Source organism: Lipotes vexillifer, unplaced genomic scaffold (assembly GCF_000442215.2).
Source record: "Lipotes vexillifer unplaced genomic scaffold, Lipotes_vexillifer_v1.1 scaffold577, whole genome shotgun sequence".
Taxonomy (NCBI): Eukaryota; Metazoa; Chordata; class Mammalia; order Artiodactyla; family Lipotidae; genus Lipotes; species Lipotes vexillifer.
The window spans coordinates 293124-307555 of NW_006781888.1; the positions used below are offsets into that span (position 1 = coordinate 293124).

The 14432-nt window shown below is 37.9% G+C and overlaps 1 protein-coding gene across 1 annotated transcript in view; it reads left to right on the top strand.

Annotated features, from left to right (window-relative positions):
• The window catches only part of LOC103087464 (bifunctional heparan sulfate N-deacetylase/N-sulfotransferase 4), a 281711-nt gene that overhangs the window by 165996 nt on the left and 101283 nt on the right, over positions 1-14432 (top strand). Inside the window, exons 5-6 of the mRNA XM_007454855.1 lie at positions 6754-6939; positions 9043-9171. Coding sequence (XP_007454917.1) covers positions 6754-6939; positions 9043-9171 — 315 coding nt within the window. The remainder of the gene's footprint in view (positions 1-6753; positions 6940-9042; positions 9172-14432) is intronic.

Genomic DNA, 14432 nt, shown 5'->3' on the forward strand with positions numbered 1-14432 from the left:
TTAATTCTGTTGGTGATCTTAATGAGTTTTATGACTTTAAATAAAATTGATATCTTGAGCTCTCCAGCTGAACTTGCTCCTCTAAATGCTAAACTTATTTATTTGACTTCCCAATTGAGTGGGAAGACATTAGATATCCAATTGAATGTCTAATCTCAAACATATGTCCTTTCTCCCCCAAACCTGTTTAATTTTTTTTTTTTTTTTGCGGTATGTGGGCCTCTCACTGCTGTGGCCTCTCCCGTTGCGGAGCACAGGCTCCGGACGCGCAGGCTCAGGGGCCATGGCTCATGGACCTAGCTGCTCCGCAGCATGCGGGATCCTCCCAGACCGGGGCACGAACCCCTGTCCCCTGCATCGGCAGGCGGACTCTCAACCACTGCACCACCAGGGAAGCCCAACCTGTTTAATTTTTAAACTTTCCAGACTCATTTGATGGAAATTCTATCCTTCTAGTTGAGCACCTTGTCTCATGTTGCATATTCAATCTATCATCAAATTCTGTGGCTCCCCCTTCACAATATATCCAGAATAAAATCACTTTTCACCAGTTACATTGTCCCCACCCTGGTCCAAGCTATCATTATCTCTCACTTAAATTGTTACCAAAACCTAGTAACTGGCTCCTACTTTCCTCCTTACTTCCTTTCAGTCAGCTGTCAACATAGAAGTCAGAAGAATTTTTTTTTTTTAATGATAGTCTAGATCATCTATCTGCTCAAAACTTTCCAGTAGCTTCTCATCTCATTCAAGGTAAATACCAACATCCTTATTGTGGCACATTAAGGACTTAAATGCTCTGCACCCATTCCTTCTTGTCAGTGATACTGCATCATACAACCTCTGTAAAAGCATAGTCGATGTGAATGGTGCCCCCTGGAGTTGTTCAGTAAATAACTGACAAGGCTACTTGCAGCAGTGCCACCTCTTGACATTATCTCTTGCTACTCTCCCCCTTTGCTAACGCTGCTCCAAAAGCAACTGAATTCTTATTCTTCCTCAAAAATACCTGAGGTTCTTTCAACTCACAACAATGTATATACTGTCCTTCTGCCTGGAATGATCTTCTCCAAGTTATCTGTATGGCTTAATCTCTTACAACTTTAGACCTTGTTTCAAAATATTACCTTCTCCATGAATAATCTATTTAATATTGCAACCCATACCCCTTCATTCCTCTCCTTTTCTCTGCTTTATTTTTCCCAATAGCTCTTAGCCCTTCTAATATAATATACAATTTACCTACTTGTTCTGTGTAATCTTGGTCTCACCCCACTAAAATATAAGCTTCCCTATGGCAGGAATTTCTGTCTGTTTGTTCACTGCTGTATCCTCTGCAACAAATGGCTCCTAGTACATTATTATACATAATAAATATATATTGCATGATTGTCAATGAAGTGGGACTTCTGGGTACCAAAAGTTAGCAATGAAAATGCTTAATCAACCACATTTTATACAGTGTGAATGAAGACTTGCTTAGTCTTTGTGTTAGTTCTTTTCAAGCAGCTAAGTAGACCTTCAGCAGGGTCAAGAATATTAAAGGGATGTGTCTCAGTTGCCCAAAATAGCTCTACTTAGAATTGGAAAGTTCACACTATAGAAGCAATACTATTGCTGTGCTATTCCTATTTTCAAAAGAAAAATCCATTTGTAACACAGAGCTCTCCAGAGATTTGTCACCATTTACTAGGCTTCAGTCCAAAAAGTGTAAGGACTGACCCAGCCAATTTCCAGGGTCACACAGTCATTGCTTTTATCACTTATGAAAACAGAAGACAATTTCAGTTCCCAAAACACTGTGCAAAATCAATGATCCTAGGATCATTCTCAAAGTTGACAAGTGATTCCACATTGTCCTTATTAAAAGGAAAATTAGATAATGAGATCTGTTTTCTTTAGCACCAGTGTCACTCCCTAGAAGTTGTATATTTAGGAAGACAAATCAATACTTTAAGTTCAAAAAGTTACTGTTCAGGCTTCCCTGGTGGCGCAGTGGTTGAGAGTCTGCCTGCCGATGCAGGGGACACGGGTTCGTGCCCCAGTCTGAGAAGATCCCACATGCCGCGGAGCGGCTGGGCCCGTGAGCCATGGCCTCTGGGCCTGCGCATCTGGAGCCTGTGCTCCGCAACGGGAGAGGCCACAGCAGTGAGAGGCCCGCGTACCGCAAAAAAAAAAAAAAAAAAAAAAAAAGTTCAATGAACTATCTCTTTACTACAAGTACATTCATTTATGCAATCATTTAATTTATTTTTCTTTTCCATTCATTTATTAAATTTCTATGATGAATTTAATAAAAAATTTTATTTGCTATTTCCTTTAAAAAATATTTATTCAACACCAACAATGTGCCAGTCATGGTGCTAACACTGGGAATATTAAACCATCCTAAATGTATTAGGTCTGGTTTCACAAGCCATATCTCCTGGAGTGTAAACAGAAGGTCATAATAATAGGGAAAAGTGCCATTTGTCTGGCTCTTTCTCCTCTCTGTATCAGGACCTCCAACCATTATTCAGGTTACTGTCCAGCTATTTGTGGTAGCTGTAGGAAATATCTCTTATATGTCCATGAGTCCATCCTCCCAACTCCTAGTTTTCTCCTTTTCTTCTCTGGTTCTCTATGGTATGCCAGGTCTTCTAAAGAGTATCTACCAATGACTGACCACAGATTGTTCTTTCCACCTCTGCATATGATGCCTGCAGTTCTTTTTGCCTGTATAGTAGGACGTGGTTATCCTATGAAGGGGTGTTGTTTTACGTGCTGGCACAGAGGTGCTTGCAAGTCATCAGAATTAATCCATCAGAGCAATGTTCTTTCAATGCAATCCGTTCCCCTTCTTTTGTTATAACATGATTTCACCATGGGGTTCACCTGTGACTTTTATTATTTAAACAGACTAGTCTCCTAGTTATTTTCTCTATGCACTAGTCATTGACTGATAAACATAGGATTTAACAGTCATATATATAACATGATAGTATCTAGCTAGACAAATAGGTGTTTCGCATGTATCAATGAGTTTTCTTGGAGAAATACTGGGCAGTGCTTTAGCAAACTCTTCTTCTAGTTTTCCTAGTTTCAAACCACTGACATCTCGCCTGAACCTCTTATACCTTATATACTTATTAGAAAGGGAAAAGACCACTTGTATCAGTCAGATTTCCATGATAGACGCAGAAGCCATTTAGAACTTTTTGAAAGGGAGTTTTTATTCAGCGATTTAAGTGCTTCCAAAAACTTTGGAAGGGCTGAGGGAGCAGATTCTAGGCTGTACTCTTCTGGGACTTTGCAGAGCCAGACAGAACTGGTTCCCTAGTGGGGCCACTGCTTTTAAAGTTACCACTGGAGCTCTGACAGAAGCAATAAGTTTTCGCCACTGCCCTGCAAATGGGCACCAAATACTGCTTCAGAAAAGATCTTATGTACCAGCAACAGGAGCCAGGAGCTGCCAGACTTTAGCATCTGCCCACCTACTTCCTTCTGACATCTATCCTAAGTACTTCTAATTGGCTGAAACTTGTTTGCATCAAAAATGATAGCGGCAGAGTTTGGGAAATGTATAATTTTGCTTTATAACCCCCCCAAGTAAAAATAGAGTGGTAGGAGTTCCAATTCAGAACTATATATTAAAATCAATTCCCTTTTGTCAGTAAAGTGCTACTAGTCATTAACTTGGAGTGGGGAGAGAGGGTCACAGTAGTAGCAACCTAGTAGAAAGGCAAAAGCAATGAATTTAGAGGACTTGGGTATAATTCTAGCTCTGACATTTGTGAACATGAGTAAGTCATTTGCTTTCTCTGAGCCTTAGTTTCCACATTTGATAATCCAGGCCACCTCACAGGGTAATTAAGAGGATAATGTTAGACATGAATGTAAAAACACTTCATAACTATCAGGTACTAAGCAATTGCAAGCAGATAGGATCAATAAGAATGATTAAAGAAAAATGAGATCATGTCCATTACTGTTAGATGTTTGGTGCTAAATATATTTTATTTTATTCTAGTTTTTGAAAACTGATGACCCTATTTTTATATAGTCTGTAAGTTACCACATTATCTCATTTTCCAATCAACTGGGAATTTCATGTAAATAGGAATGATCAAGTTAAGCTTCCCATAAATATTTGTGGTGCCATCTCATATTATGATATCATAGAACTCCTAGATCTTTTCAAAGACATTGTTTTAATAAATAATAAAAGCCATGTTTGAATTAGTTTACTCTGTCATTTACATGTCTAATTTTGTAGTCTCAAATGCTTCCTAAATTCACATTAGAAAGTCTTTCAAATTTTGTAATTTTTGTGATCTTGTGTAAATATATGTTTAGCTCACTTTTTAGTTTACCAAGTCACTGTGAAGGGTGTTTTAAGCTCTGGACAGTAAAGAATGAAGGTTTCTATAGCAAGCCCCTTGATAACAGAAAAAGAGTTTGACTAGGGAATTACTTTTCATTTTGTGTTATCATTTAGATTGAAAAAATATAAACTCATAATTATCTAGTGTGATTTACTATTTTGATTGAGCTCCAGTTGTCAGTGTGATAAGATGACCTTATAAGCAGTAGAACATTAAGCCCCCAGAAATCAATAAATATAATAAAATCCTTTTACTTCCTTCCTACTCACCAAATCAATTGCTTTTTACCTTCTGTTTTTTTCATGAAAGTTCTACAGTTCATTTTACTACCTGTCAAAAGTGAAATGTCTTTTTTTTCTGAGGAGATACAGTTGTTCAACATTTCAATTCTCTCATTATTTTTTACCTCTTTGCCTCTGGAAGATTCGCACACTTATCTAGTATTCTGGGCCCAAAATTTGAAATAAAATATTAAACAGTGATAAAAAATGGACACTAACAAAATGATTGGTGAAGGTTATTAGGATTCATACACCAATTATTTTGTTATTCTCCTAGTCATGGGACAAGACGGTTATGAAACCTCGGTATGAATCGCTTGAAAGAGTAATAAGAGTATAACAGATTGTCTTCCCCCTTTTTGTAAATCAGAACTACTTCTCTAAGCAACAGTCACACAAATTCTATTTATCGGACAGAAAGGTTTGAACACCCTTGACCTTAGATTTCTCTCATGAGAAAGTTCATCTGTATCTCATACCCAGTGCATCCACATCTTGGCTACTCTGCGATACTCATCCTCAGAACACTTTGTGACAATTCACTGGGCAACATGGAACTAACCAGAGATCTAAGGCTTTTTCCAGTACATGCTTCCCAGTGAGTGTCAGGGTAACAGTAGTTGCCTGCTCCCTCTGGTAGTTTCCTACTAGATTTGTTACTGGACTTTTCCAACTTTACTTTATATTGAAAATACAGTCTCCTGGAAGAAATATTTTTCCTCTGCACACACAAAGAAATGAATTTTCCTCAATACCTAGCCAAAGACTCCAGATCATTTTATAGCATTGATTTCATAATTCAGTCTTTCTACAGTCATTTATTGTAATAGATGTTAGAAAACACATACTCCTAGTGAAAGAGAGGTGAATTTGGCTATGCAATGAGGGTCATTCCATAAAAGGAAGAATGAAGGAAACTTGCAAAATATTTAGAGCCCATCTTCTGAACTGAATGTGGCGTATGACTTAGGTATTGTAGATATGTGACCCATTCACTACTTGCTTATTATGCCAAACTGAATTCTTTTCCTATGCTGTGTGTCATGTAATAGAAAATATAAATGGCAATTGTCAACACTTTTGTGTTCTGTTTATTGATTCAATCAGCCTTCACGTATTACTGTATATTGTCATTTATAACCTCAATTGATGAGATTCAATCCTATAAGGCATCTTTATAAAGCAGATAAGCATTTAAAGGGAGAAATATAAAGAAGCAGAAATTAGAAGACTGCAGATCTGTATCATGTACTTCACAATATAATACCATTCTTCGACAATTTTTTTCATATTCTTGTTTTAAATTTATACCTCTTTTCCTTTAGAGTTGACTGTCTACCCAAGGCAAGTATCTCATAGTAAACAGTAGGCTTTATAAAAATAAATTGAGCTGCTAAGACCCAAAACCAATCTTCACTTTTCCTTTACCGTCAGTATCCAAAACATCACTGAATCTTGTGTGGCATTTATCCCCAGGCTTTTAATCCAACCACCAACAATCAAGTTTAGGTACTCATGTGCCCTCTAATCTGCGCCATTGTAATAGCTTCCTAATGCACAGCCTTGATTCATTTCTTCCCCACTTCTAGTTCATCTTAACATGTTGTGACTATATCCTTCTTCCCAAGACATAGAGCAGATCATGGCCCTCCATATGCTCACAGAGCTGCCTGTCTATACTGTTCAAATAGAATAAATCCCAATCCCTCAGGTCAACAGTGAAAGCTTATCACCTTATGGTTCATACCTACCTTTCTGGTTGTCTTCAACATCATAGACACACACACACACACACACACAAACACACTCCACATTGGGCTATTCTGTCTTCCATATTTGGGTACTTACTCAAGTGGCACCTTTTGTTTTTTCATATCTGTCTGAGAAAGGGCCATATCTTCTTCCTATCTTCCCCCCAAACCTTCTATATTCAAAATTCAGAGTTAATCTTAGCTACACACCACATGCCCAAAGTATTTACTATGTCTATCATAGAATTATAAAACTCTACCCTATTAGTTTTTATATTTCTCATCCTTAGCATAGATGTTTGTTAGTTGAATTCAGTTGGCCACACTCCATATGATGTTGTTCTGGCTTTCTTTTAGGAACATGGAATACCTATCAACATGGGCTATGCTGTGGCACCACATCACTCAGGGGTCTACCCAGTTCATATTCAGCTGTATGCAGCTTGGAAGAAGGTCTGGGGTATTCAGGTCACCAGCACTGAAGAGTATCCACATTTGAAACCTGCACGGTACCGAAAGGGCTTCATTCACGATAGCATCATGGTGAGCACATACTGCTGTGTGTATTGAAGGTTCTTAGTATCTACATGTGGAATGAAGACAAAATCTAACTTCAAAACTCTTTTACATGAGTATCATAAATCCCTTGCCTACCATGGTGGTCACACATTAATACATTGCTTACCCATAGACTTGCTTCTTAAGCTGTGGGGTAGTTTTGGCAAATTCAATGCAAGCTCAAAATATTGGAAACGGGTTTCATATAGGTCATCCATTGCAGTTTCTGGATTAAAGTTTTGTCTAGGGATCTTATACTTCTGGGGAGTTTCTCCATGTCTATTAAACACCTCTTAAGTCACTACACTATCAACAGACAGAATCTAACAAATAGCATCTGAAAGCTAAATTTACCTATTCAGTTTATTTTGGCTTTCAGACACTCAAGAATCTTAGGATAGCATTTTTCATTGTTCTTTTTCTTGCATACTATGAAAACAAAGGTATATATTTTCTTTTCAGATAAATTAACAGAAAAAATAATAATCTGATGTAAGAATGATATGCTCCTATAAATGAGAATAAAACCAAGTGAATATTAGATGGGAATTTATAATTATTCATTGGAATGAAAAAAATCCTATTTTTTACTTTGAGATAAAATAGTTCATTTTAAAACTTCCATCCCCACGTCCAGTGCCTTAGGTCCTGTTCTCATCATCAATTGCCAAGATCATAGGAAAGGTTTACAAACTGTTCTCCCTCCTTTAAATATTTACATCTTTTCAGTCCATTGTTCAGATTGCTATTCGAATTATCTACCTGTCTGTCTGTCTATCTAATAATTATCTAAAACCAAAGAAAAAATAATAGCACATATGTTAACCAGAGCTAATACTCAATATTCTTTAATCATAAAACTTTAATATTTTATTGTAAATTGGTACTAGAAGGCCTAAAGAAGCCTTGGATTTAAATGGAGCTATTGATAATACAAATAATAGTATATGGTGTCCATAGAAATCCAGGTGATATAAAAAGTATTACTCTGATATAATTGCAAAGCAAAGTGAAAGCAGTTTTCTTAACTGAGTAGCATGATCATTTGGTATATTATTAAATATAAACATTCCTTTAAGCCAATACTACACACATTCATTTACCTTGAATTTAATACAAACTGTTATGAAAATTAAGCAAAGAATAAATAAAATTATAGCTATTCTGTGCAATTGGATGCATTTTTCCACTAGATTATAAATAGTTTATTATTCAAAATAAGTTTTGAAATAAAATTACTTATTTGCTTTCTCTGCTGAACATTCAGATGTACAACAGAATTAACCACAGAATATGCAGGAAACAATCATTAGATGATCTGACTACTACTGTGATTAAAATTTTAATTCAGAGTAGTAAAAACAAAACAAAGTAAAGGTGGCGAGGGTGATGAAAACTCATTGTTTTGAATCCCAGAACCTGAGGACCATGTAAAACTGTATTTCAGAAACAAGGAGAGTAATGGTCTAATACCATGAGAAATGCAACCCTGGAGAATCTCTATATTTGAATTAAACCAACCCTAAGAAGACTTTTATTTTTTACCATTTCTTTAACATAACTCAGATGGTGAGTGAGATTTATAGGCATGAATGAAAATGCTTTAACCTATATGTCCTATAGCAGGGGTCCCCAACCCCGCGGCTGCAAACCGGTACTGGTCCACGGCCTGTTAGGAGTCGGGCTGCGCAGCAGGAGGTGAGCGGTGGGTGAGCAAGTGAAGCTTCATCTGTCACTCCCCATGGCTCCGCATGGCTCCACATCGCTCGCATTACCGCCTGAACCATCCCCCCATAGCTCGTGTTACTGCCTGAACACCCCACACCCCAATCTGTGGAAAAATTGTCTTCCATGAAACCCATCCCTAGTGCCAGAAAGGTTGGGGACTGCTGTCCTATAGCTTTTATTTAGCAAGTCTCTTAATATGTGCATAATTACACCAACATCAACTCTTGATCACATTAAGATTTTGGCTTTATCAGTTAAGGAACTCCAATAGGAATGAAATTCGCAGACTCTGAAGTCACGACACAGTGATGGAGCTTTTAATTAAGTCGTGTCGACGTGCTGCTTTTTCTTTTTCCTCAGGTCCTCCCTCGACAGACCTGTGGGTTGTTCACACACACTATTTTCTACAAAGAGTATCCAGGAGGCCCCCAAGAATTGGATAAAAGTATCAGAGGAGGTGAACTTTTCCTCACAATCCTTCTAAACCCAGTACGTATTCTATTTATGCTTTTTACCGTAACATCAGAACTTTCAAATATATGTTTCGTTTTATTTCTATTGTCAACCCTCTCACAAGAATAGTTGCTAAATACTAGAGAGAAATTAGACTAAATCTCCAAATATTCAATTCCCTTTATAATCGTCAATCAAGAAAAACACAGATTGGGCTTCCCTGGTGGCGCAGTGGTTGAGAGTCCGTCTGCCGACGTAGGGTACACGGGTTCGTGCCCCAGTCCGGGAAGATCCCACATGCCACCGAGCGGCTGGGCCCGTGAGCCATGACCGCTGAGCCTGCTCATCCGGAGCCTGTGCTCCGCAATGGGAGAGGCCACAACGGTGAGAGGCCCGCGTACCGCAAAAAAAAAAGAAAAAGAAAAACACAGATTTGTTAAGATTCACATGTTGAATATAACAGTTAAATGTAAGATATCTCAATGTTGTCTCCTATACTTGAATTGTAGTAAAGACATATATACAGTTCTATAACCACAAATTAACATTCACAATAATGTGGTGCATATTTTGTCTATAAGTTGAATTTGCTTCTAGCTCAAGGTATTAGTAGACATACATTTCAGTCTCCAAAAATGATCACAATGCAAAACTGCATTGAAAATACATAGCTATGCACTATCTTTGCATACTAGGGTCATCTGAGGCCTGTTTTTAAAATCTCCATTAATTTTATTTGGAATCAAAACTAGAGAATTTGTCCCTTTCAATTGTGCCCTTTCATCTTTCAAAGTTTTGCAATTTTATTTCCAGTTATATGTGGAAAAGTATAGCAGTGTGGGAATATATCATCATTAGATAATGTTGAGATTATTTCAGCTTTCTCAATTTTTTCCCATAAAGATTCCATTTCTGAGGCCTTAAAGAGGCATGTCCTTTTTTATATCCCACTGCACCAATAAAAAATATGAAATAGTGAGTTGCATGTTATGTCCACCTTGTTTAGTATAAGAAATTTTCATACTCAGGGAAAATGACTCATGCTTTAAACAAAACTATAGCTCAGTTGTCTGTGGCAAAGATCCAGGTATGTTTTAAACAGCTTATTTAGATAATTTATATATGGTGTTTTTAATTCCTAAAGAAATTAAATAAAAACCTACCTTGTGTAAAGATGAAAACTTTTAAATTGGATTGGAGGGATAGGGAAGTGGGGGGCAAAAATGCTTCACATGAGTGTGAGTAATCAACAAACCTCCTCAAACTGCAGAACTATTAAAAACAAAACAAAACAAAACGGTCTGTTGTGTTGGGGTACCACTAAACTGGAGAACCGATTGGATGCTCTATGATCTTAGCAAGAAACTCTATTTCTCAGAGCTTGCTTGCTCTCCTGTAAAACAAGCTTGTTGAACTGGACAGTCTTCAGTGTTCCTCAAAAGTATTCCTTTTGGATATTCCTTTTTTTGTGTATAATTCAAATTCATTGAGACTTAAAAGAATCAAAAACGTTACAAAAATATTTTTTTGGAAATTTAGGTATGCATGTGAATGTTAATGCAAGCAAATGTGGGAAATCTTTCTCTTTAACCGTTCCCTCACTAATTGAGAATTTGATCTCCATAGAGGCAAGGGTCACATCTTCATACCGTTTTCACTCTGGAGCTACACTCCCAACCCCAAATCTGCTCTGGTCACCTACTCAGGGGAAGATATAAGCATCAGAACACTGATGATTGCCCCCCCTAAACCTCTTGCTCCCCAGGTCTGATTGTTACTGATATTTACTACCTGGGTGCCCATCTGACTACTTGTCATTAAAGAGATGGATTTATAACTGGTTTTTTGTTTTTTGTTTTTTGTTTTTTTTGCGGTACGCGGGCCTCTCACCACTGCGGCCTCTCCCGTCGCGGAGCACAGGCTCCGGACGCGCAGGCTCCCCGGCCGTGGCTCACGGGCCCAGCCGCTCCGCGGCATGTGGGATCTTCAAGGACCGGGGCACGAACCCGCGTCCCCTGCATCGGCAGGCGGACTCTCAACCACTGTGCCACCAGGGAAGCCCTATAACTGTTTTTAAAATTTTTGAATACAGTGCTCTTTATAAAACATCATTCAGAGAATAATAGTTGGTCCCTTAAATATGATGAAAGATTATTTGGCATTTCTATCTTTAGCACTTTTTGTGAACTAGCAAAATAAGACTAACCTCACGTAAAAAGCTTACCATTGCCCCACAGATTTGTTTATTTATTTATTTATTTTGCGGTACGCGGGCCTCTCACTGTTGTGGCCTCTCCCGTTGCGGAGCACAGGCTCCGGACGCGCAGGCTCAGTGGCCATGGCTCTCGGGCCCAGCCGCTCCGCGGCATGTGGGATCTTCCCGGACCGGGGCACGAACCCGTGTCCCCTGCATCGGCAAGCGGACTCTCGACCACTGCGCCACCAGGGAAGCCCTCCACAGATTTATTTTAATTGCAGAGGAATAGAACAGTGGAAGAGGGGAGTTTTCAGGAGACTTCTAGAGTCCAATCACAAACTGCAGTTACTTTATCACTGTGAATTGATGGTGATCTTAAAGTAGGATCCGTGAGTAAATGAGAGAGACCCAGATAGACACAGAAGAAAGAGCAATGCTAGAGATAGTCAATAGTGTGGTTCATATAGGACATTCTATGTATGGCGATATGAGCCTGGATCAGACAAATAATGGTCCACAAAGATATGGGAGTAAGGAATAATGTTGCTCAAAACATGAACAGCATAGCCATAGGCAATCCAGGTAGATGCTACTCAGCTCTCTATGGAGACAGGCTGCAAGCAGCATCTGACAGAACCCAGATCAAAACAGGGCTTAGTTCTAGAGCTGCATACGCAGAAGTTACCAGATGTAGTAGTCAGGGTTCTCCAGAGAAACAGAACCAAGAGGATGAGTGGGAGAAGAGATTTATTACAAGGAATTTGCTTATGTGTTTATGGAGGTTGACAAGTCTCAAAATCTCAAAATCTATAGTCAACAAGCTAGAGTCCCAAGAGAGCTGATAGTGTAGTTCTAGTAGAAGTTCTATGGCTTGAGAACCAGGAGACCTAACGGTATAGTTCCTGTCCAAAAGCTGGCAGGATTGAGACCCAGGAAGAGCCAGTGTTTCAGTTCAAGTTCGAAGGCAGGAAAAAAAACAAAAAACAAAAAACAAAAAAAAAAACCCAAAAGCAACCATCTTGTTCAAAGGCAATCAGGCAGGAGGAGTTCCTTCTGACTCACAAGAGAGTGAGACTTTTTGTTCTATTTGGCCTCAACTGACTGGATGAGGCCCATCTACATTAGGGAGGGCAATCTGCTTTACTCAGTTGATCAATTCTGTTGTTAATCTCATCCAAAAGCATCCTCACAGACACACCCAGAATAATGTTTCAGCAAATATCTGAGTAACCTGTGGTCCAGTTGAGTTGAGACATAAAATTAACTATCATTCCTAATGAGGAACTTAAGATGGGAGCAGACTGGAAGTAAGTGAAATGAAAAGGGGAACACAGAAAGAGGGGAAGAAGTGATGAATGAAGTAAAGATAATGTAAGCTTGGAATTTTTTGTACGTGTGTCCTATTGTGAATAGAGAGGCATCACAGATGATGGGCTATGATCAATAGTCACTTAAAAGAAGTATTGAGGCTGCTTGATTAATTATTATTTTTAGTTATATGGTTCCAGCAAGGCTGGCAAAGATGGAGTCTTCAGGAAGAGAATGAGGAAAGAAGAAAACAAAAAATAATACTGATACCCAGCCTTCTCCTCTGGTCTATTCTTTTTCTCTAGTCATCACTTAATTCTTTGTCAGAATAAAGAGTATCTCCTTATTCTTTCACCAAAACCATGCTGAAGAAAAAAAATCTATAAATTAATTGATGTGAAGGTATGTTTTCAACATTAATTAATTAATATGCTAACTCTAAAGAATATTTCTATTCTAACAGAGCCTATTCCCGAATGAGAGGTCTATGATTGTATTAATTTAGGTATCAAAGTTCCTTGGGGAAATATGATTTTAGTAAAAAGCATTCAACATCCATGAAATCGTAGAGAAAGATGACTGACCACTTCTTCTACCTAGGAAAATTGATGTCTGTGAGGGCTTATAAGTAGGATAAGTGATCATAGTGTTAGCGTAAACTCTAAAGATTTAAGGCCAATCTAACTTTATTTCAATTTTTCAATAATGATCTATACTTTCACATCATGGAAATACTGTAGACATCCTATATTATAACACCTCTCCTGCGTGGTGATTTTCTCCTCTGATTTGTAAATGATCCATAGAATTTTGTCCTTTTACTTTTTGGTTTTCAGTATGTTAATGAGTGGATGAATAACAATATAGATAGCATGACACAAAGCTGGCAGTGACGGTAATTACACCAGATGATAATGTTAATACCCAGTTATACTTAGCAAATTGGAGTGACAGACAAAATCTAGCAAGATGAAATTTAACAGGGAATAATGAAAAGCCCCCAAATTACTTTCAAACAAAATAGTGTATAATGCCAGCATTATATAAGGATAAATATTATATAAAGATAGAGTAAATCTGCCAGAAAATTGTATGGGCTGCATCATGTCCTATTCAGTTCCTTGTCATTGAAGTTGTCTAAACAGAAATTTTGTAGGAATGTGGAATCTCTTACTTTTAATCTGACGCTAAGACTGTGATTCTGTTCTTATCCAGTTAGACGTGGGGCATATCTTTTTCACTGTAAAATATAAAAAATATGAAGTAGGTTTAATTTTACATATTACAGACCAGCATTATGTATTTAGTTTTAGTCTATGATTATAAGGTCAGAGGAAAAAGGGAAATGGTAACATCAACATGTATAAGAACTAAAAAATGAGATTAAAATGGGAAGATATTCAGTGGTATATGTATTGAGGGAAGTAGAAGAGAAAACATTTTCTATCATCAATATACTGAAAGAAATATTAGTGCCAGATTTAGCAGACCATTTTGAACTGGTCGGTAGTTTCTAGATTCATTTGTATGCAAGCATCCTATGAGTCTAATAAAAGCTGGAAAAGGTGTGTGAGGGAATATCCTGGAATTTCCCCCTCTAGAGTACTTTAAAAGAGAATCAATGACTACATAGTTCTTTCTTATTGCCTTGGGAGTTCATCTACCTAAAGGAAGGGGACTGGATTAAATAATGTTGAAAAGTTCCACATATTTTTTTTTTCTGGTTCATAACTTCCACAACTCTGCTCTGCAGTCAAAAAGGCATGGACCACACCAAGACCAGCATAGCCTC